The sequence below is a fragment of the Aedes albopictus genome, chromosome 1 (assembly GCF_035046485.1).
Source record: "Aedes albopictus strain Foshan chromosome 1, AalbF5, whole genome shotgun sequence".
In the NCBI taxonomy this organism is placed as follows: Eukaryota; Metazoa; Arthropoda; class Insecta; order Diptera; family Culicidae; genus Aedes; species Aedes albopictus.
In genome coordinates, this window is record NC_085136.1 from 21,661,850 (window position 1) to 21,686,945 (window position 25,096).

Here is a 25,096-nt window from a genome sequence, read left to right on the forward strand (position 1 = left end):
GCGTCAAATCTATTATATGAGAATGAAATCATTCAATTTGATCGATAATTGACGTATTTTTAATATATTTGAATATGTTGCCGAATTTGGGGGTGCCCAAATCGGAACATGCCAAAAACGGTATCCCACTAAATTAATTAAAATACTAATAGGTTGATAAATAGTTGAAGCCATCAAGACCCCTACTCAAAAACTATTATTTAAAGAATCTTGTAAAATTTGTACCGTAATCCCACTATCCACGGTGTTCGCGATTTAAAAGCTTCCCGAGCGCCAACCGGAGAACCCGAAGAAGATTGAATGAAAAAGCTCGTTCAAAACAGACGACGAACCCGAACACACGAGAATGTGTGCTGCTTGCTAGTAGCACACATCGACACTTTCTCACCTGTAGCAGAATCGCGGCTGCCGCATCGAAGCAAGCGACGAACAAACGAACGGACGGTCGTCGGTCGGTGATCAACAGCGCGTAGCAAACCGTAAACCGATTCGCATACCACCGCACCACCAGCTCAGCAGCCAGCACACCGGTAAATGCCGCTACACCACACACCGAAACACCCCGCGCGAACAGAACAATAATAACAGAACACTTGCATCAAAGCAGGCGTCGGTGGCTCAGCTCGGTTCTCCAACACACAAGCAGCAGCGAAGCCTACTGTGCGTTCCGCTACACTCGTTCGCTCCCGCTCGCTCACGATCGCAAAAAACTCGTTCCCAACCTGTCTCGCTCTGGCCCGTGAAAGTTCTATCGTCCGTCCCGTTCGCGCACCCGGGGCGCTTTCGTCCGTCGGTCGGTCGTCGTCTAGCTGTAATTCTGTTTTATTTTTTATTCATTTCGGGTTCTCTTTCTTTCACGGGCGGCGGGCGACGATCGGTGATCGGGTGTCGATCGGGAACTGCTGAGGAACGGAACACGGCAGCAAACCAAGCAAGCAAACCGCTTACCAGTCAGGCCAGCCAGTGTACAGTAAGTGAAAGAACGCCGCCAAGAACGAACGTTTTCTCTTTGCGTGCGGGATTTTTCTCTATGGCAACCGGTGTGTTTGGCAGCCTGCGTGCTTGGATCTCTTTCCACAAAGTTGAAGGTGTGAAGAAAGGGGCTTAACCTGCCCGATCCGCGCCGTGCCCGGGAGAATCTAGAAGAAGAAGAAGAAGAAAGCCGGACCAGTTCCGGCCCCACAGCAGCAGAAGCCAGGAACAGTTACTTCCGGGAGTTTCAAGTGCAAACAACACACTGCGATACGGTGTGCAGTTTTTTCTTCGGTTTTCTGGATTAACCTGAACGCGGAATGTGCCTACTGGATTAAAGTTCCCTCCCAACAAACGGAGCAAAAGTGAAGGAGGGTTTCGATCCAAGGAAACCATGTGAATAAGATTATGGCCTTTCGCAAGCGCCGCAAAATTCCCAAGAAATACTACTCAAAGTGCAATATTTTCTAAGATATTAGGCTTAAGCTGCATCATCGTGTGTTATAAAGAAGTTAAGTGACAACCAGCAACCAGCGCTGACTAGATCTCTCCCCCGACGATTACTATACTACTAGATGATAAATATTAACAACAGTGTGGATAAAGTGTGTGAAGAAGCGAGGATAAAGAAAAGTTACATCAAAGAAGGCCTTTACTGAAACCGTATGGAAGAAAAAAGTCAGAAACAAGTGTGCTTTGATGGATGAATTTTGTGTGGATTGCTGCGATCGAATTGGAAACACCAACAACCGCAAGAATAAAGAAAAGCGAATGCGCGAAAGCGAAGAATTTGTGCGCGATTTGTGATTATGACAAGTGACAGCTAACAGTGTCTGCTAGTGACAGGTGTAAGCGATAAGCGAGAATATCGTAGATAGAGTGAAGTTTACAAACAGAGAGTGAGAGAACCAAAAAAAAATTTGTTGATCATAGTAACCCGGAAGCCGGACATCATCAGCCAGCGCAACCATGCCGAAGATCAGTTTGATTAAGCATCGGATCCACCAGGAGCAGTTGCGGCTGCTGGAATCGCAGAAAAATGCCAACTTTGGCGATGGGGGCGGATTCGGGAGCGAACCGCTGTCGCTCGTTTCCCGCAAGAAGGATAACAAAGAGGGCGCAGGTGAGTTGAGAATGGGAGAGTGCTGAATGCTGCTGAATTGTTGGTCAGCAGTTTTGAGGGGTGGGAATTTTTGCTGAAATTCTTTGAGAATTTGCTCAATAAGATTCAACATGTTGTTTTGCTTAAATCTGACATTCAGCAATCTGGCAATGCTTCAATATTCATATTCCGCAACACAGCAACTTGTTTTTTTTTTGCTCATCATGACTTTAATGTATTTTGCTGAGCTGAAAGTGTAAGCAAAACAATTTGCTAAGCCGTTCACCAAGTTGTGCCGATTACCAATAACTTTTTGCTGAGCTTCAGCTAATAATTTGCTGAATTTCAGGAAACTGCTGATCATCAGCAATGTTTTGCTGGAATTCAGCAAATTTTGCCGGATGTTTAGCATAAGATTTTCCTGTACCGTTCACTTCGGCAAAATTCAGCAAATTTTTGCTGGAAGCGTTTGATATCTGTAGTCTTGTTGTGACTGCACACTAAACGCTTTCAGCAATATTTTGCTGAATTTTGCCGAGCTGACGGATCCAGCAAATATTTTTGCTGAACTTTCAGCAAAGTTTGCTGAATTTCAGCAAAACGTTACTGGTGATCAGCAGAGTTTACTGAACAAATCAACAAATTTTGCTGAATTTGAGCAAAATTTTAGCTGAATCCTTCAGCTAAGCGAAATTTAGTAAAATTTTGCTGAAACCCTCAATCGATTTTTGGTGTGTCCGTCATATTTTAAATCTTTTTTCAGTAATTCAGGTACGCTGAATACTGTACATTATTATCTATGAATTAGCTGAAAAAAGTTGCTAAAATCGATATAAAGAATTTTCCTTTGCTTTTTGACAGCAATTTTGCTGAATTCTGCTGACGAAAACTAATTTTTGCTAATATAAATTTAGCTAAAAGTATCTGTTCTACATGTCATAAAAAATGTTTTACTGAGACTCAGCTAGTTACTCTGAGCAGACCTTTAGCAAATTGCACCTGTTCTTCAAAATTCAGCAAAATTTGTACATTATAATTTTCCTAAATTTGGTTCATCATTCACACTAATTTTTGCTGAATTCTTGTAAAGAAGTTTTTAATGATTCGATACCAATGTTTTGCTGATAGCTGTTCTGCAGTTTCAGCATCCCGGATTTTAGCTCAACCAATTTCAGTGATTTCTGTCTTCGGTTTGCCGGCATTTTTGCTGAATTTTACTTATGAAACTTCACTCCATTTTAGTAAAAAGAATGGCTGAATTCAGTTCACCAGGACTAAGAATAGTTTTGCTGAACTCGCATTCAGTATTCAGTTTTACTTTCTGATCAGCATTTTTGCTGAATTCTGCTGACAAAAAACATTTTAGCACAAATAAATTTAGTGGACTTTTATCGAGCAAAAAGTTTCCGCAAAACGATTTGTTGATCATTTCAGCCTGTTCTACTGGTCAGTAGTGGCCAGCAACAGCGCTTTGCTAAGATTCAGCAAGTTTAGCCATAACTTCAGCAAATTGCGTCCGCTTGGTCAAATTTAGCCGTTGTTCTTGTTGTGAGTGTTATCCGAATGCTGATTTTTTCAGTTATTATACTTTCGAACAGTTTAAAAATGTTTGTGAGGAAGCCTTTTCAGCGCTGTCAGCATTCGAGATTATTTTGCTGAATTAGTTCAGTGTTGATATACACTTTCAATTTACCAAATTTTGTCCATTTTTCGTCATTTTTCACGGTTTTTTGTTGAATTCCTTCAAAGAAGTTTTCAACAATTCGATAAAGAATTTTGCTGAATGCTATTCAGCAGTTTCAGTATCCAAAATCTTAGCGCAAATAATTTCAGCGTGATTATTCGTCATTTTTTGCTGAATTGTGCTAATTGAAGCTGCACTTCAATTCAGTGAAAAAATGTGGCAGAGTTAAGTTCAGCCACTTCATTAAGTTTCGCTGAACTCAACAATTCAGCATTTACTATTAAATTTTGATCAGAATGTTTGCTGAATTCTGCGAACGAAACCCCATTTTGACTCAAACAATTTTTGATGTTTTACCGAGATGAAAATTTCGGCGAGCTGAATAGAATTTACTGATGATGTGGACTTTCTTTTTTCCCGGTTTTGTCAATTCTTCCACATCCCCAATGAACATTTTTGCTGAATTGAATTGCGTGATGAAATTTACAATGATAAGATAAGGAATTTTGCTAAATTCTTTTCAACAGTTTCATCATCCAAAAACTTAGCTCAATAAGTTTTTTCAGTTAAAATATGTTGCTGAATTCTATTCAGCGCTCTTACTTTTACCTTCTTATTAACATTTTTGCTGAATTCTGTGGACAAAACATCATTTTAGCTCAAATTTATTTGCCCAGTATGCTGATTTGTTCTGTAAGTTCTTGATTATGTTTGATAACGTTTGGCTGAGATTCAGCAAATTTTGCCAAAACTTCAGTAAATGGCCTTATCAGTTTGGTCAAATTTAGCAAAAAAATCAGTGTAGTTTTGCAATTCAGTTCTCTCAAAGTTCGATCATTCATCCTTATACAACACAAAGATTTTTGCTGAATTGGATACTGAATTAGAAAGTTGTAAAGGCTCAAAATTTTAAGCAAAAGTTAGTCTGTATTCTATTTAGAGCGTCCTGATAGAAAAATCTGCGAATTTAATTTTGGCGTTGCTTTCTGCCACCAGACGTGTTGCTGAATACTATTCAGCATCTCGCATAATTATTTTATGTTCTCCTGTCACAAATTTCAATTTTGCTGTATGCTATTCAGCAGTTTTATCTGCCCACAATCCTAGCTCAATCAATGTCAATTTTTTGGCTGAATTATACCTAAAACATTTTGTCTGAATACGATTCAGCGACCTCAGCATGGCTTTGAAAAGTTGCGCTAAACTCGATTCAGCATTTACAGCATTTTTGCTGAATTCTGGTATCGGAGAATCACTTTAGCTCAAACAATTCTGGATTGGTTGGTGTTATCGAGCTAAAGGTTTTAGCAAAGTTTTTTAATCGTTCAGCATATTCAACTGATCATCAACAACTTTCAATCGTGATTCAGCATACTACTTCAGCACGCTGAATAGCGTCCAGCGTTGATTTGCATTTCTGTTTTCTCAAATTATGTTCATTTTTCTTTTTGCCTAAAGAAAGTGTTCGATGAAATCTGATAAAGAACTTCTTTCAGCTGTTTGCTGAATGCTGTTTATGTTGGTTGAATTCCGTTTGCAAGTTTTCAACGCTTATCGTTGATCAATTTTTTCCTCTTAAAATTTTGGCTGTAAATTCAGCGTTTTTTATCTATTTATAAGTGCTTCGTTTGATCACAATTTTGCTCCGTTTTGATCAATAGTTTTGCTGTTTTGTTTGCTGTTCAGCAGCTTCGTTTGATCTTCTAAGCTCAATCATTTTCTGTGATTTCTTTTACCAGTTAGGTGGCATTTTTTACTGAATTATAGGTACTTAAACTTTATTTTAGTAAACAATTTGGCTGAGCTTTGTTCAAAGACCTCACCATGGTTTTATACTTATCTCGTCGTTTCCAATCAAAGATTATTTCCCTGAATTCTATTCAGCGTTCTACTCACGATTTTTTTTTGCGGTATTCCTGATGAATTCCCACCAGTGTATTTCAGGCTTCTCTCCTCGGAGATTGTTGCTGAATTCAGTTCAGAAGTTCGCAATGCTACTCATTAGGTAGTTTTGCTGAATGCCCTTCAGCAGGATTCTGTTGGGCTTGTCTCAAAAACCCTCTCAGAATTCGCCCAACAACCATAATAAGAGTTGTCTCGAAAATATTCTCCTGAATAGGACAAGGGTTCTCTTGGGATTCGCCAAAGATTCACTTTGAGGTTGGTCCAGAATCCTTTCCAAATTGGCACGAGGATCATCTTGAAATTGTGTGACAATTAGCTCAGGATTGGCTCCTGAGGATCCTTCAGTGAATCATTTCAAGATTGACTCATGAACCCTCTCAGGATGGCTTGACGATTATTTCAGGAATGGCCCGAAAATCCTTACCCTTGGAATTAGCCCAAGAACCCTCTTGGGATTGGCCCAAGAGTCCTCTCCGGCTAGACTTATGCGTTCTCTCTGGATTAGCCCGATGATTCTCTTGGGATTGCAACAAGAACCCTCTCGGAATAGGCTTGACAATTATCTCAGAGTTGGCTCTCATGAGTAGCCCGAGAGTCTTCTTGAGATTGTCCCAAGAACCCTATCGGGATTGGCCAGAGGCTTGTCTCAATACTCGCCCGAGAGTCACCTCGAGATTGGCCCCAGAGTCCTCTTGAGCTTGGCTTGAAAATCCTCCGACTATCCTCTTGGGATTATGACTAGAATCCTCTCATTAATAACCCGGAGGTCCTCTTGTCATTGGCCCAAGGAAGAATACTTTTGGGATTGATCGGAGACTTGTCTTCAGATTCGCCCGTCAAGCATACGAGATTGGCCCCAGAATCTACGCAGAGTTGACCCGAGAACCCTTTCGAGATGGACTCAAGAACCCTCTCGGGATTGATGAATGACTTGCCTTTGCATTCGCCTGAAAATCCCACTCCTAATTCTCTCTGGATTCGCCACAGAGTTCTCTCGGGATAGGCCTGGAAAACCTCACGAGGATAGTCTGAAGATCCCCTTGAAATTGTCCCAAGGAGTCCCCTGTCGCGATTGGCCAGAGACTTGTATTGGGATTCGCTCAAGAATCCTTATCCTATCCTAATCCTATCAGGACTGGCCTGAGGGTCCTCTTGGTATAGGCTTGAAAACGCTCTTGGGATCAACCTGAGGTACCTCTGAACTTATCCGAAGGCCCCTTTTCTGGTTAAATACATAAACACGCGGCCCAAGTCTCGGGATTAGCCAACGACTTCTAGTAGGATTCGTTCAAGAATCCTCTCAGAATTCTACAGAGAATCATCTCTGGATTCGCCCCAGAATCCTCCGAGGAGCCTCTTGAGATAGATTCGAGAACCCTTTCGAGATACGTCCTCTGAGAATCATCTGAAGATTCGCCAAAGAATCCACCAAGACTCGTCCGATAAAACCGAGAATCTCCTAAGGATTGCGATTTAGAATACCTGAAGTTTTGGCTCTCCTGGATAGTTTAGGGCGTGAACATCAGCATCTTGGAATGTTTCATGAGTTTCCGTGCAAAAGGTTTTTTGGTTTTGCAATGTTGCTAGTAATGGCGTTAGATTCTAAGGTTCCCAGGTTAACACTTGCTCAGAACTAAAAAAAAAAACTAACTAACAAAAGACATCTGAAGTTTGCCGAACCGATTTTGTTTTGAAAATATGTTCCAAAGTTTTGCGAGCGTCCCACTGCCATTATAGATCACTCAAAACACCATCAATGCATGGCCCAGCTAATTAAAGTTCTAGTTATATACGGGCGTCCCACTACACTACGCCTCCGAATTTGTTTAACCGTCATAGACAGACATTCATGGTTACGGGCGTCCCATCACATCTTCATGATTGAATTTCGTTTTTTCAACGCTGACGTGATTCTTGTTAAATTTCAAGAACTTTCAATTAAACTTGTCCGATGTTGGTCAGTGATAATCGCCTTCTGCATAGAACAATGGGACAGTAGTCGAGTTCGAGTGTTCCAAGTCAACACTTTAACGAACTATGAAACTTCATCAAAGCGTAGAAAGTCACGCTTAACGAAAGCCCTTTTACAAGATTTTCTCATTGTACAAGTGTCCCATCCGACCGTCATTTGTCTGGCGAGCGTCTCACTGTGCATACTGTCACATACCGTTCAACTGAAACAAAAAAAAAATCGACTTAACTGTTGTGGTTACTGTCGCTCAGATGTCTTCTCAAAAGCGCTATGGAATAGCAGTTTTCAGCATAAGGCTTTGCTTACAAGCGTCCCACTACCGATTACATAATGGATGGACATAATACGTTAGAACAGATAGAACGATTAATGTCACATAATTCAAGATAAGGCATCTTAATGTAGACGATAGAGTGACTCTCTAGATGTTACAATTATCAACTCGGGTGTCCCAAATCTTTACAGGAAATGCATAGTCTACGCTATCTCGGTTGTCCCTCCTTCGATTGGCTCACTATACTCTCTTAAATTTTCTAAAACTTTGTCAGGAAGCTTTATACAAAAAAGCGTATTGTACCAATCCAAAACCTCTTTCAGACATTTACTTTCTCTTGTGGGTGTCTCATGTAAGGGAAATAAGTTTGGCGATTGTTCCATCATTACTGTATGGACACAAATTAACACATTTCAGGACATACCTCTCTGGACTTTTGGATAGAATACTATCTCTCAATTAGAAACAGATTTATATCCGGCAATTCATCAGTGAATACCGTTTTATTCGTAACAAAATGATCAAATTGGGTGTCCTGAATCGTTGTACGGAAAAGTATTTTAAACACTATTTCGACTGTCCGACCTAGAATAACTGTTTTTTTTTCAAAAAAAAAAAAATCTTCAGAATACAGGATTCCTATGCAATTTCATCGTAAGGTTTTCATTCCATCGAAGTTGTTTTTGCTACATACATGTTTCTATTATACGGATGTCCCAGCTTAACAACGAGTGTCTCATGACGAGACTCTGATCACCGTTCTCATCACATTGCTTACGTTTCAACTCTACTGAAGGCTCAATTTTGAATTTGGATGATATTACTAAGTTTGATTAGTAATGAATGCAGCAGACTTCTAACCAATTCTTTCCATCACCTAACTATCTCTTCTCTGGCTCTTCTAGGAATCTGTTTTGGCTCTAATTTGACTGTTTTGGCTTTGCTCTGGCGCTGATCTAACTCTGCTTAGGCTATGATCTGGCTTTAATTTGACTCTGCTTTAGTTCTACTCAAGCTCTGGTTTGTCTCTACTCTGGTTCTTCGCTAGCTGTGATCTGGCTCTGCTCTGGTTGTGCTCTGGCTATGATCTGACTCCTATTTTGACTTTGCTTTGGCTTTGCTCCAGCTCTGTTCTAGCAACAAATGACAATACTTGAATTTTGGACAAACGATCATCTGGGCCGTCTAACATATTCAATTCCTGTTATATTTTAGACTTTAGGCGAAGTTACCACTTTTTCTCCATTTTCTCTCTTTAAACTGCTCGAAAATTTGGCATGTAATCTTGTAAGCTATTTCGAAAATCGAATTTCCTTAGTTTTCGCCTCTTAAAACTCTTAACTTTCATCTGGAATGTTCCAACTATATTATTGATTGTGTATATCAACATTCGAGCAGCTGCTCGAATACTAAGCAACAATTTAAAGAGAATAAAAATAGGTCCTGTATTATTCCATTCGAATCAATGGAAAAGTTACCCAAACTGAAGATCGTATTCCATGCTGCTCGAAATTTGGACAACACATTCTTAAGACTTTTCTGGGAATCTTACTCGTGAAACAGTAACAGGCACTTTGATCTGCATTTTGTAACTCAACAAAGAAAATCTAGCAATATTTAGAGAGTTAGAAAGCCAGTCAGAACGAAATCTTTTTAGAGGCTATCACTGAAGGTAAGTCAAGACAAATGACATTGCTCGATTTTTAAGCAAACGATCAGTTGCAAGGCCCATTCCAATCAGACACGTTTAGGAAACCGCCCTTCCAAGATTGGTACTTTTTGGTGTTCCATCAACAATTAGGTAACTGCTCGACTTTGGGCTTTTAAATAGTTCGACCAGTTTGACAAGTCGATTTACTTGTCTATCTTCTTTGAAAATACTTCTAAAATTGCTTTGATTTGAACAAAAATCGTAGAATTGTCGGACCGCAATGGCATCGAGTTAAACATCTTCACTCAATATTTGCACCAAATTGCACTACTCGAATGTTGGACAAACGATCATCTGGGCAACGTAATGCCTCAATTTCCCGTTTGGTTTAAACAGGCTCAGAATAAAGTCAACACTTTTTCTCAGCGAAACATTCTTGAGAAATCAAACTGCTCGGAAATTGGGCAATTTCCAAAAACAAATTTCCCGTGTTTTTGCCTTTAAATGTTCTTCCAATTTTCAGCTTGAATACTCTAACTGTATTATTGATTTAAAAACGCTTTATTTTGCCTGTTTATTCAAATTCGAGCAGCTTCGCGAATACTATGCAACAGTTTAGACGAAATCTGCACTTTTTCTCTGGAAAAACATTCATGAAATATCAAACTGCCAGAAAATTTAGCTTATAACCATAAGAGCAATTTCGAAAAACCGATTTTCTGAGTTTTTGCTTCTCTATTTTCTTTCTGTATATCAAAGCTCGAACAGCTGATCGAATACGATAAGCACTGACAGCATTCATCCGGAAATCTTTTCACTAAAATCGATCGCCAATCTTTCTGAGGATACTTTGATCACCCTTCCGTATCCCTCCAATAGAACTCAAGCGATTTCTGGGCAGTTTAGCGAACTATCAAGTATAAAACTTCCTGGGAAAACCACTGCACTGGCGGTAAGTCATGACGAACTGCTGACAGTGCTCGAATTTTGAGCAAACGATCAACTTCGGTGTAAGCACGATTGAAAAAGCTAATCTGAATTGTGATCAAGCTTGGTTCTATTTTGGTGGTTCAGTAGAGTTCAATTAACTGCTCGACTATTGGGCATTTGAACTGTTCAACCCGGTCCACAGTTCGATTCACCTTACTTTGTTGCTTGAAAATTCATCTCGCAGTCTCATTTATATTATTCGTAACATTAGAATAACAGAAATGGGGGTGCTGAAATTCATCGTTGTCCCTTTCTATCTGTGCCGCAGACTAAATGCCTAATAAATGATGACATTTCCTAACTGTAGCTTGTCCCTCTTTAACATTCAAATGCTCGAAAATCAAGCAAATTCTTAAAGATGTCTTGTCAGATTCGCAGGTGATTCAGCAAGTCTTTGGTGATTCACGTTGGAACTCATTTCATTTCGAGAATTGGGAATCAAACTGCTCGAAAGTTGCCTCACTAAAGTTGGTGATTATTCCATTGTTTTGAATAAGAGTTTTTTTTTTCTTGAAGTGGCATTCAAACAATTTAAAAAATGTTGAATTGAATCAAACTACTCGAAATTCGAGAGCAATACCGTTTAAATTGTCTTGGGCGAAAACTTTTTAGGAGTGTCTCGTCCGAATATTCCACTAAAGCTCAGAATCTTATCTCAGTAAGACTTGACTCAATGTTTCTAGATGAGATTTTTTCTAAAGCTCATCCAGCAAACTCCTCGAAATTTAGGCAGAATATAAATCGACATGTGGCCTGATCTACTGATTCTGAATTAGGAGACAAAAATGGCTGAAGTTGTAAATGAGACTGCCTTCTCTAGCAGTTTAGCAACATTGAAGCTGTCTCGAATAGTTCCGATTATTCTCAAATTGCTCGAAATATGAGCAATTGGTTTTTGTACAATAAAGAGCATCAACACATCGTCCCAGTTGAAACATTACGCCAGAAAGAAGAAGGGTTTCAAAATGCTTGGGAGGCATATTTCGTGTGACTGCTCGAAAATTGAGCAAACCGTTGAAAATCCTGCTCAAATGCAGATCTATCATATCGGTATCTTCATTAAAGTTTGTTGAAGCTCATTTCTATTTACAGCAAACGAGAAAAACGATCACGACGAATCCTCCAAGGCAAACCCCAATTTCAATTTAGGTAGTTTATCGTACAATTCGTCTCAATCTAGTTAGTTAGTCTAGCTAATTCGAACAGCATCGACATTTGGTAAAATTTGATAGTAAAGTGTGAAAAACATATTGAGGCTGCTCGAAAGTTGAGCTAATCTGTGATCAGCTTTTAGAGCATGGTGCCATCGAAATCAGAATCAATTGCTCAAACTGCTCGATTTTTTTTTCCAAAAATGATACGTTTAAATATGTTTCGAACGTTAGAACATGCTCGAAATTTGAGCAAATAGCTGAAAAATCTTGCTGAACAAAGAGCTGTTCAATTTTCGACAAGAGGAAATCTTTCTGAATCCTACAGTGCTTATTCTACGTTCAATTTTGTATTCGCAATTCGATCAGTTATCTGGACAGTTGGAACAACAAGTAGAGATTGCCCAAATATTCAGCAAATCTTCAAACATTTGATTGAGCAAAGAGCGTTTTCAATAAGAATTCATTCGACATTCTTCAATACCATTGATGTTTAAAGAAATCAAGTCGAACTGCTCAAATTTGAAAGTTGTTTTTTTTACGAATACTCGTTGAAAAATGTTTCGAAAGCTGAAGAATGTTCGAAAATTCAGCAAATCAAACAAATGTTGCTAAACCAGAAGTTTGCAGTCTCTTTTGAATTTCAGAAATCATTTTCAATCCAATTAGTTAAACTAAGCTGCTCGAAATTTGAGCAAGTGTTAGATAGAGTGGTGTATTTCGCCTCAAATTGCAATTTTTGCATGTTTGCATGTTAAACATTTATATGTAGAAGTGTTATCAATTTGACAAGGCTGTCAATCACTGCTTCTGAGTTTTCAAAAATAAAAGATTCAAAAGAATTTCGAGCAAAAGAGCTCGAAGATTTTCCTAGAATTGCGCTTCTTACAAGATTTTTTGAAACTTTTCTTATATGTTCTATATATTACATACCTTTTGAAAGGCATTCTTAAAAAGACTCGAAAATCTAACTTTAGTCGCTTCTAACCAATTCACCTACCCGAATGAAACCAAAAGTGCTCGAACTTTCATCCAACTTTTTCAATAAATCAAATTTAACCTCTTTTCTCAATTGGAAACACCCAGAACAGTCGGCCCTAGCTAGTCCCTGTAACCGGCACCGGGTGGTGGCGCATCACATTCAATCTCGTCCAATTTCCAATGCAACTAGGCCACTGCTGCTGCTGCTGCTGCTTTACCTTCTACACTTCTCGCAACCTCGCAAGATCGCGCATCCGAGATTGTGTGGCAGGCAGATGATGCCCGCTTGAACTCATGCACCTCTCGGCATCCCACCAACCAGCTCAGCTGGACTTGGCTGAACAGTCGAAGAGTCACGACGAAGAGCAGTACAGGGGGGAAGTACAAACAACAGCCGCGTCGTCGTTTCAATTATTCATATGTTTGTTTGAGCTCTCGCTCTGTGCGTGCCTTCGTGCTTCGAATTCTGTAAACGTGGGTACGTTCGCTTTTCTTCTGCGGAGCTTTGTTGAGATTTGTCGCACCGAGGTGCTAAATCGAAAGAACAGTTAGAATTCGGGTTCCTCTGCCTGTGTCATCACCACTTTGGGATTCTTGAATCTGTTCTAATGTTATGAAACTGCGTTTCGATTCGAGAACGAATTTGAATACACGTGGGATGGTGTCCTCCAAATTGTCGAGAGGACACCGCCTCACAGTGGGACCATTCTGAAAAAAGACGATCAAAACCTCTAAGAGCCATTAGATGACATTTTAGCATATAGGTGTCTTTGGAAGATATGTTCAGAAAAATCATTTCTATTTGTGTGCATGTTCACTGTATGATAAAACTGTAAGGTGAACCCGAGCAAAAAATTATTTTTTCAAAATATTTTTTTAGAGGGTACATGTCTTCAGCAAAGTTGTAGAACATGTAATTTCAAGTAACTTTGCTGAAGACGCCATATAGCTTGGACTTCATTTTTGGGGAGAAAATATGAAAGTTTTAAAACACAACCTCAAAATCAGTTTTTTCAATTTTCCATGATTATATCGTAAAATTTTAACGTGATATGTTCTACAAGTTTGTAGGTACTACTAAAATACACTATCTTGTCAAAGACACCAACCCTGTAAAATTGATAATTGCTCCAGTAAACCAACTTTTTTGAAATTTTTTCACTATTTTCACTATTGAATATTTTATGAATAGGCACTTTTTGGCAGCCATGCTGTCAAAATTTCAATGCTTCATTTTGTCCAGGATAGACCAAAATTGACTTAACAATCGGGTCTGATAAGGCACTTTGATATCTGATGGTATTTTAATAGTCATTTTCAAAGAAAATATTCCCAAATCTCATACAACTTTTCGATATTATTTTTAGTTCATCCGAGTAGTAATTCTGAGTAAGAAAAACAAGTTAAATAAATGCAGGCTATTTCAATTGTTAGTGTTTTTCATTTTTAACTCAACATTTTTAAAGAGGGAAAAGCCCCTTTGAGTGATTTCCTCAACTACGAAATTATTCTCAAAAAGGCACAAAACCTCTTTATCTTTTCAAAAAATCGTTATAATATAAACTTAAAACTAATGGCTCATCTGGAAAAGTATCCATAATCCGTGGTCTTGATGCGGAGTTGTCAAGGGATGAACCAAGGTAACATGTCTACGACGAAGGAATTTTGAACACCAAGGACAAGAATCGACCTAACGGACGCAGTTCTTGAAAACTGAAAAAAAAAATTTTAAAGAGTATCAAACAGCATAACCAGTTTCAATAGAATATAAAGAATTTTCATCATGACGAAAGATTTACAACCTAGAATATCTCTAACAGATACAGGTTATTTCAATCTGAATTAACAATGTTTCACTCGTTTTATTTTATTTTTAATTTTTAACACACAACTTTTAGAGGCGTTCATTATATTTTCGCCTTTTTATTTTTTTTTAACCGAAATTGTAATGTTAACATAGCAAAGGAAAAAAATGTTATCGTTACTTTTGTTGATTGATTAATGCATGTATTTTAACATAAACAAAGAAAATCGCAATTAAAAAATAGATGAAAAACACGGTTTTTTATGGGTGTTAAAAATTCATCTAAACATTTAATAAGCGATATTTTTTTTCGAGTATTGAATGTAAAGTCAACCACAGTGTAAGAAATGTAGACTATTTCAACCAGAATACTATTTGGATTAACTAGTAATAATGTCGAAAAGTTTTCGTGAGTTCTCAGTTTGTATTGAATGATTTGTATGAAATTTACGAATATTTTCTTTGAAAAATGACTATTAAAATAGCATCAGAAATCAAAGTGCCTTATCAGACCCGATTGTTAAGTCACTTTTGGTCTATTCTGGACATAATAAAGCATTGAAATTTTGAAAGCACGGCTGCCAAAAAGTGCCTATTCAAAAAATATTCAATAGTGAAAAAAGTGAAAAATTTTCAAAAAAATTGGTTTACTGGAGCAATTGTCAATTTTACAGGGTTGGTGTCTTTGGCAAGATAGTGTATTTTAGTAGTACCTACAAACTTGTAGAACATATCACGTTAAAATTTTACGATATAATCATGGAAAAGTGAAAAAAAACTGATATTGAGTTTTTGTTTTAAAACTCTCACATTTTCTCCCCAAAAATGAAGTCCAAGCTATATAGTGTCTTCAGCAAAGTTACTTGAAATTACATGTTCTACAACTTTGCTGAAGACATCTACCCTCTAAAACAATATTTTGAAAAAATAATTTTTTGCTCGGGTTCACCTCACAGTTTTACCATACAGTGAATATGCACAAAAATAGAGAAGATTTTTCTGAACATATCTTCCAAAGACACCTACATGCTAAAATGTCATTTAATGGTTTTTTGAGGTTTTGATCGTCTTTTTTCAGAATGGTCCCACTGTGCGCCTAGAGTTTTCGGAGAAGTTCCACATCGAACGATGTGGAATTTCCCCACGAAGTCTCGGTATTATGCAACTTGCACCAGCGACCATAGTAAATTCCTTGTCCATCAGATCGGGATCAGACTTGCAGAGTAATGTGCTGACACAGGAGCGGGATACGATCCAAACCGATCGTCGCCGCCAATTTCCCGTCACATTTCATGGTAATCCGAAACGGACGGTCAGACGGGGACGAACGAGAATTCGATTTGCATTGATAGGCTGTTCAGTTGTGGCGCGGTGATCGTGTTTGCCTCAGCGCAAACGACAAAAGTTTGAATAAAACAGCAAAATTCTGACGCTGCGTCATCATTTTGATTGCAAATGGGCTTCGGTTGGAGTGTGCGTCGGGTACCGCGCGTGAGGTGAAGCGATTTCCGCACGTTGGGCGGTGAAAACCGACATTCGAGCAGTTTTCGAGCAGTTGGTTTAAGTATGTTTTTCGATGCCGCGCGACGCGCTGGGGTGGTTGCGATCGCGAAATCCATTCAGAACCGGATATAAACTGCTCGAATGGAACAAGGGAGTTCAAATTTCGCCTTTTCCAGTGGAAGTCGCGACAATTTTCGGTAATTGAACACCCACCGGAAGTCTAAAACGCATTTGGGCATCGCCCTGTGAGAGCTTCGCAACAGTTTCAGCGGCGATGTGCTAATTTGACGCCGTCGAGTCGTGTGCGGCGATCGTGGTTGTGGTTTACCGTTACCATTTTTATCGCACGTCGCCGTCGTTTGTTGTCATCATCGTCATGATCATCATCGGTGGTGTCTCTCAATGCGACACGGCGATGGCGGCGGCGACGACAAGTGTTTGTGTTAAACTCGTCCAGCCCTAGGAGAACAGTCATAACCAACGATCACGATCCCCGCGAGTTGAGCACTTGCTTTGTAGAGTCAACAGTCGGTCGGTCGCGCAAAGCTCACCTTGGCAGTGCTTTGCTTTTGCCTTTTTTTTCTGCCTGCGATCACGAAATTCAACACCGCGACTCTGGGACGCATTTTGCATGCTAATACCAGGCAGGTGTGCGACGAGTACATTGCGAACCCAAAGGTGTGCGTTTCATGAACAAGGTGCTGATCAATCGATTTCGGACCGAGTGGAGCGTCGATCGTTCGTCGATCGCGCATGATGGAGGTGCCAAATTTGCAGCCATCGCTGCTGCTGACCCTGCACGTTTCTTGCGCGGGGTCGACATTGATCTGTCGCACGATCGCCACCTAGATCACCGCACCGCAGCATCGCAGCCTCCCGGTGTAGGAGTAGTTGTCGTTCCGCTGCTACTTCAAACTTGACCTAGATTCCGAGGCTTTGCCGCGATCGCGCTGCGATCGAACCGGTATTTTGCAGGCGATCACCGCCTACTGCTGTCTCCCTCTTCGCGCGTCGCCATCTCGCACGACACTTCCGAAGGATCTCTGCGCAGAGATCGATCTATAGGCAACAGAACACATTCGCACATAAAAATCGTAAACTCGATCGAACCGCTTGACGGACCAGTCCCCCGGTTGTTGTGATCGTCGTTGTCGTCGTAGTCGTAATTTCGTTATCACGCTCACGCTGGAAATGTATGCGGCGTTCTTTGTTGAGTGTCAAGTGCACCACCGTCGTCGCCTTTAGTTGAAGCATGGTTGTTGTCGATTCATTGCTGGCTTTGCTTTGCACCTCTCTTACCATACATGTTTGGCGCTGCTGTGCTTCGGTACTGGTACTGGTTCGTTCGTTCATGTACGACGACATGTCGTCAACCCTGACCCAAAAGTTGTTTTTATTTACCCCCATGCCCATGCTCTCCGGCACAGAGACAGACAGGTATGGGACGTCGCAGCCGAAAGACTCCGTCCGTCGTCGGTGAAAGAGTGTGATTTTTTCGCAAATGGCTTCATGTCTTGCATAGCTGTTTGAGGGATATTCGAGCAGTTTGGGGGCACGTTTTTATGAGGGGCTGGGAGCGGATCAAGAGAAGGAAGCAGGCTGCTTGTGTGACGCGAATGGAACGCGATTGTCACAAACGCGGTGACTAAACGGTTGCGGCGTTTTGCGTCAGACGCGGTGGCTTGAGGGACGTTTCCGAAGGGCACGAAGAAGTCGAGATTTGATTCAGATAGATTTGTTTAACAATTACGATTACGGTTGAATGGCAGATTCATACAAGCTAGTGAATAACTGTTTTAAAAGGACTACTTGATGAACAATGCGTTTCTGAAACAATACTTTCCATTTGACCGCGACAATGAAGTTTCTGAAGCGTCGTTCGATTTGGAGGCCACAGTAGAACAAGCAAGATAATTCGAGCAGTTTGTCCATGACTTGTTTTGACGTTATGGAAGACCTTGTTGTTGTTTCAAGAAATTCAATTCAATCGACTGTCATTTTTCCGTTTCAGATTCACACTGAAGAAGTAAGTTTCTTGCTCTCGGAAAAAGTTTCTGAAGGAATCATTCCTCAAAAAATACATTTCTGATTGAAAATTTAGTGTACTTTTGAACAGATGTGGTTTTGCGATGCAATAATGTCTGACATGGCGATTAAAAAGCGGTTTCAGTCGATCGGTATTTCAAAAACCACCATCAACAAAAAAAATACGTTTCTGAAGGGTTAGAGAACATCCAGGCTCAATTCGACTTACTGTGTTTCCTTTTCATGAGACTTTTACAAAATGCGTGACAGAATCCCAGTTGTGGCGTTTTCCATTCGGTGATTTCGACGCATTGCCAATTGCTAAGACTTGATATGGAACTAATGTAATTTGGCCTTACACACTATGCAAACGTTTCTGAAGCCTTGGGAGTACAAAAATACGTTTTTGAATGGCAATCTTTGTTCTTCACAGTGATTTCGAATGGGTACCATCACGGCAGATTTTATAGTTTGAATAAGCTATGAGAAATAATCCTTTCTATGGCATTTAGTATTGACCATCTCTCTTTCTGAAGGGCATTTGCTGAAAAAAAAACCAATGAATTTCGGATGAACTACGAACTACGAAATCAATTAACTACTCACAAAAGCTTTTGTATGACGCTTCAAAACAGATAAAATTAGTTACTACTTTCAACTGGGTTCTTTAAGAAAAACCAATCACATTTCTGAAGGGCATTTGTTGGAATGATCATCATAATATAAACTAGAGATACATCATCATATGGAAGCGATTTGAGGGTGTATCATGAGAACATGGATAAAGTCCACTTGAAGAGCTGGATTGGTAACTGCAGCTTTGTGCCATTTTCCATTAGACGTTTCTGAAGGATTGGAAGTTGCCAGGAATTGATTCGGTTTGGTGGTTTTCAGTTCGCTTTCATCATCTTATTTTAATTTTGTTGTTCTTACTATCATTCGAAAGGAAGATTCGGTTTATTAAATGCTTGATTAAATTAAATGTATTTCTGAAGGGTTAGCTCTGACCATCCTTAAGGAATACTCTCCTCCATGATTCGAGTCACTGACTGATCTGGGCGTCATAATTGCTTTAATAACTTGATAGTTCGTAGCTTATGAACGTTTCTTAAGGGACTTCTTGGTGCGAACCTAACTGCTATTGGCAAATACTAGAAGTGCTCTTCGCTATAGTTTTTCATAGCTGGTGTGTCAACAGTTGTGCGGTTTTGAATCTTGTTTGGAATGTCAGACGTTTCTGAAGGGTTTCAATATTGCCGTATTGATATCTAGATCTGGAAGTCATTCTACCATGATTAACCTCTGCAGTAATTATTATATTCTGGAACTGTTCCGCACTGTAATTTGTTCTTGGTTTCAGAAGAATTTGTAGCTTAACGATTCTGAAGGGATTTATGTTGTCCATATTTGGATTAACTACCACTAGTTGCTCCACTTAATTTCGTATATGGGAACCTAATTTTCATAGTATTTGTCTGATCTTTTATCTAGATTCTGAGAGAATGAAAATACGTTTCTCAGAGATATGCGTTTCTGAAGGTCAGCTTGTGCATTTGTCAACAGAAATAAGTATTTTCTGCTTCAGACTCTGCTTCAGACTCTCGCAGTTTCTGTTCAAAACTCTGAAGCAGTTTCTGCTACAATCTTTGAGGCAATTTCGCTTCAATCGTTGGAGCAATTTCGCTCCAATCTTTGGAGCAATTCTGCTCCAATCTTTGGAGCAATTCTGCTCCAGTCTTTGGAGCAATTCTGCTCCAATCTTTGGTGCAATTTTGCTTCAATCTTTGGAGCATTTCTGCTCCAATCTTTGGAGCAATTCTGCTGCAATCTTTGGAGCAATTCTGCACCAAATCTTTGGAGCAATTCTGTTCCAATCTTTGCAGCAATTCTGCTCCAATCTTTGGAGGAATTCTGCTTCAATTTTTGGAGCAATTGTGCTCCAATCTTTGGAGCAATTCTGCTGCAATCTTTGGAGCAATTCTGCACCAAATCTTTGGAGCAATTCTGTTCCAATCTTTGCAGCAATTCTGCTCCAATCTTTGGAGGAATTCTGCTTCAATTTTTGGAGCAATTTCGCTCCAATCTTTGGAGCAATTCTGCTCCAATCTTTGGAGCAATTCTGCTCCAGTCTTTGGAGCAATTCTGCTCCAATCTTTGGTGCAATTTTGCTTCAATCTTTGGAGCATTTCTGCTCCAATCTTTGGAGCAATTCTGCTGCAATCTTTGGAGCAATTCTGCACCAAATCTTTGGAGCAATTCTGTTCCAATCTTTGCAGCAATTCTGCTCCAATCTTTGGAGCAATTGTGCTTCAATCTTTCGGAGCAATTCTGCTCCAATTTTTGGAGTAATTCCGCTCCATATTTGGAGCTATTCTGCTCCAATCTTTGGAGCAATTTCGCTCCAATTTTTGGAGCAAATTTCTGCTCCAATCTTTAGAGCAATTCTGCTCTAATCGTTGGAGCAATTCTGCTCCAATCTTTAGAGCAATTCTATTTCAATCTTTGGAGCAATTCTGCTTCAATCTTTGGAGTAGTTCTACCCCAATCTTTGGAGCAATTCTGCTCCAATCTTTTGAGCAATTCTGCTCCAATCTTTGGAGCAATTCGGCTCCAATCTTTGGAGCAATTCTGCTGCAATCTTTGGAGCAATTCTGCTGCAATCTTTGAAGCAATTCTGCTCCAATCTTTGGAGCAATTCTGCTCCAATCTTTGGAGCAATTGTGCTCCAAACTTCGGAGCAATTCTGCTCCAATCTTTGGAGCAATTTTTTGGAGTTGTTCTACTACAATCTTTGAAGCAGTTGTGCTCCAATCTTTGGAGAAATTCTGTTTCAGTTTTTAGAGCCATTTTGTTCCAATTTTTGCTGCAATTCTGCTCCAATCTCTGGAGCATTTCTGCTCGAGTCTTTGGAGCATTTCTGCACCAATCTTTGGAGAAATTCTGCATCAATCATTGGAGCAATTTTGCTTCAATCTTTCGAGCATTTTTTTTTTCAATCTTTCGAGTAATTCTGCTACAATCTTTGAAGCGGTTCTGCTCCAATCATTGGAGCGATTCTGCTTCAATCTTTGAAGCAATTCTGATCCAATCGTTGGAGCTATTCTGCTCCAATCTTTGGAACAATTCTGCTCCAACCATTGCCACAATTCTGCTCCAATTTTGTAGCAATTCCGCTCCAATTTTTGGAGCAATTCTGCTCCAATCACTGGAGCAATTCTGTTGCTATCTTTGGAGCAGTTCTGCTCCAATCTTTGGAGCAATTCTGCTCCAATCTGTGGAGCCATTTTGCTGCATTCTTTGAGCAATGCTGCTCCCATCTTGGAGCAATTCAGCTCCAATTGTTGGAGAAATTCTGCTCCAATCTTTGGAGCACTTCTGCTCCAATCTTTTAAGCAATTCTGCTCCAATCTTTGAAGCAATTCTGCTCCAATCTTTGCAGCAATTATGCTCCAATCTTGCAAACAATCCTGCTACAATCTTTGAAGCGATTCTGTTCCTATTTTTGGAGCAATTCTGCTCCAATCTTTGGAGCAATTCTGCTCCAATCTTTGGAGTGATTCTGCAACAAACTTTGGAGCAGTTCTGCTTCAATCTCTGGAGCAGTTCTGCTCCATTCTTTGGAGCAATTCTGCTCCAATCTTTGGAGCAATTCTGCTCCAATATTTGGAGCAATTCTGCTCCAATATTTGGAGCAATTCTGCTCCAACCTCTGGAGCAATTCTGCTCCAATATTTGGAGCAATTCTGCTCCAACCTCTGGAGCAATTCTGCTCCAATCTTTGGAGCAATTCTGCTCCAATCTTTGGAGAAATTCTGCTCCAATCTTTGGAGCAATTCTGCTCCAATCTTTGGAGCAGTTCTGCTTCAATCTATGGAGTAATTCTGCTCCAATCTTTGGAGCAATTCTGGTCCAATCTTTGAAGCAATTCTGCTCCAATCTTTGGAGCAATTCTGGTCTTATCTTTGGAGCAAATCTGCTCAAATCTTTGGAGCATATCTGCTCCAGTTTGAAGAAGTTCTGCTGCAATCTTTGGAGCAGTTCTGCTCCAATTTCTGGAGCAGTTCTGCTCCAATATTTGGAGTAATTCTTCTCCAATTTTTCGAGCAATTCTGCTCCAGTCTCTGGAGCACTTGTTCCCTTTTTAAAGCACTTCTGCTTTAATTTAAGGAGCACTATTGCTCCAATCTCTAGAGCACTTGAGCTCCAATCTCTGGAGCACTTGTGCTCCAATCTCTGGAGCAGAAGCAGAGCACAATTCCGCTCCAAGCCTTAAGATTTTTCGTAAATATCTCATAGAAATGCATGTGCATCTCTGAAAGAATACCGATGAACTTTGCAGACGATTTCCAGTGGCTTTCTGAGGGAAATTCCAGTGAACTCTTTTTAACATTTACTGTGAAAAGCTGAGAACAATTTAAGTGAATTCTCAATAGGAATTCTTGTGAATGCCTGATTGGAATTCCAGTAACTCTGAAGAAATACCGGTGAACTCTTCAGATGAATTACAGTGAATTTCTGAGAAAAATTTCAATGAATTCTTCAGAGATACTTCGGTAAATTTCAGTGAATTTCTGTGAGAAATTCAAGGCCAATGCGTTGAATTTCTAACAGCAAAAGAAGTGTATTCATAAAATGAATACCTGAGAGTTCATGAGGTAGTTTTTCCAGTGAATTCCTGAGAAGTATTTGAGTGAACTCTTGAGAGATTTGCGGTGAGGAACTCCAGCAAATTCCTCTGAGTGATTCCACTAAAATTTCGTGAGGAATTCCGTTGAACTATTAAGAAGTATTCAAGTGAATTCCTGAGAGAAATTTATGGAAATTCTTGAGTGGAATTTAAGTGAATTTCTAAGAGGCGTGCTTTCCAATGAATTTCTAAGGGGAATTCCGGTAAATTCTTGGAAAGAATTTCATTAACCTTTTGAGCGGCATTCCAGTGAATTCCTTAGCACAAAATTCCAGTGAATTTCTGAGAGAAACTTTGACAATTTCTCGAGAGGAGTTCCAGTAAATTTCTGGTGGAAATTCTAGTGAATTCTTATTCATAAACCCAGTCAATTCCTGTGATAAATCCCAGTATATTCATGAGAGAATTTCCTGTCAATTATTGAGATAAAATTTATGGAAATTCTTGAGAGGAATTCATGTGGGGGTATTCCAGTGAATTTCTGAGAGAAATTGCAGTAGATTCTTGAGAGAGATTCCAATAGCATTCTGAGAGGAATCCCAATGAATTCCAGAGCAAAAATTCCAGCAAATTCCTAGCAGTAAATTTCCGAGAAAACTCCATTTAATTTCTGAGAGAAATTCCAGTGCATTCCTGAGTGGAATTCTGGTAAAATCCTGCGCAGCATTCCAGTGAATTCCTGGAAGCTCTTCCAGTGAATTCTTGGAATAAATTTCAATGATTTCTTTACAGAAATTCCCTTTAATTTCTGAGAGGTAAATTCCTGAATGAAATTCTAGAAAATTCTTGCTCAAACTTCCAGTAAATTCCTAAGCGAGTTTTAGAGCATACTTGAGCGAAATTTCAGTGAACTCTTGAGAGGAACATGCTGATAAATTTGTCAGCAGTATTTCAGTGAGTTCTATCTAGAGAAAAATTTCAGTGACTCGCTGAGCCAAACTTCAGTGACCTGCTAAGAGGTATTCCAGTGAATGATTAGAATGAATTATCATGAATTCCTAAGAGAAATTGCAGTTCAATCTTGAGAGAAGGTTCTATATTTTTTAAAGTATTTCCAGTTGATTCCTTAGCGGACTTCCGGTAATTCCTGGGTGCTCTTCCAATAAATTCTTGAGAAATTTTGATAAATTCCTAGGCAGGATTCAAGTGGATTCCTGAAAGGTATTCCAGCAAATTTCTAAGAGAAACTCCAGTAAATTCTCGTTTTCGAGAAGAAGTCTTGAGCGGAATTCTGGTACATTCTTGAGCATTAGAATTCCAGTGAATTCAAGAGATAAATTCCAGTGAATTGCTGAGCAAAATTCCAGTGAACTTCAAGTAGATTTTCAAAGTAGAATTCACAGGAACTCTTGCAAGAAATTCCAGAGGTATTCCAGTGAATTTCTGAGAAAACCCACAAGTAGCAGAGCCGTGATGCCGAGTATTGATCAGCAAGACCATCCGTTGTTCCGAGAGATGCTCCATTGTAATTCTACTCCATATTCTGTAGTAGTTCTTGCATTCAAGCAGTGGGGCAATAATGCTTTCATTCTTTTAGAAGATCTTTACTAATGTTGGAACAGTTCTGAAAGTCCTCCGAACAAGTTCAACTGTTTTCTAGAATACTGTTTCTTGAAACGTTGGATTGAAGCTATCTCATTTTGCTTGCGGTGAATATGAGCTGCATGAGAGCGTTCGAGTAGTTTATATCAGTCTCAATAGCAGTAAAACGCTGTTTGAACCTTTCCAAATACACTCCAAGTTTAAAAGGAATCGAAATACATGTTTTTGTAACTGCTCGAAAACTGCTCGAATTTTCGGTTTTCTTCGCCATTTGGTCGAAAATTCATCCCTGATCAGTTTCACACACCTTTACATGCGTTTTGATACTATTTTCACTAGCATAAATTGATATTTACACAGTTAATTCGTTTAAATGTTTGAAAATCGTTCAAATGATGGAAAAAATGCGTGTTTTCTAGATAACTAGATGGGAAAGTCAATTTCCACTTTGGAAATGACTGCACCGTCACTGCAAACGGTTTTGGTGTAAGGTGATCGATTCCTAGCTTTTCCCATCCCATCATATCACCGATTAGCACACAATCGCGAATTTCTTTCCCGTAATTGAATGAGAGTCTACTTGGTCTCTTCCCTGTATCAATCCGAACAAAGCAAAGAACAAAAACCTGTTCTGCATTTTCCCCCATTGAATGTTACCTAAGAGACACCTACAAGGGCGAATCCAGCCACCCTCTCTCGCTGCTGTATCTCAAATCTGGAAACTCCCTTCAGAATAGTCAAGATTTACTTCTTCGGTCGTCGTCTCCTTTGTCGCTATCTTCTTCGGCACTGAATGGCAGCAGCCCTCGCATTCTACCTTTTTTTCTCAACACTTTTTTCCTACATTCGCTTC

The 25,096-nt window shown here is 39.6% G+C and overlaps 1 protein-coding gene across 2 annotated transcripts in view; it reads left to right on the forward strand.

Moving 5' to 3' along the window:
- The first annotated feature begins 521 nt into the window (after positions 1–521).
- LOC109433653 (transcriptional regulator ovo) overlaps positions 522–25,096 on the forward strand; it is a 96,553-nt gene continuing 71,978 nt past the window's right edge. For both annotated transcript variants that reach the window (XM_062844181.1, XM_029855092.2), the window contains exon 1: positions 522–2,095. In XM_062844181.1, the coding sequence (XP_062700165.1) occupies positions 1,942–2,095 (154 nt within the window). In that variant the 5' untranslated portion in view covers positions 522–1,941. The remainder of the gene's footprint in view (positions 2,096–25,096) is intronic.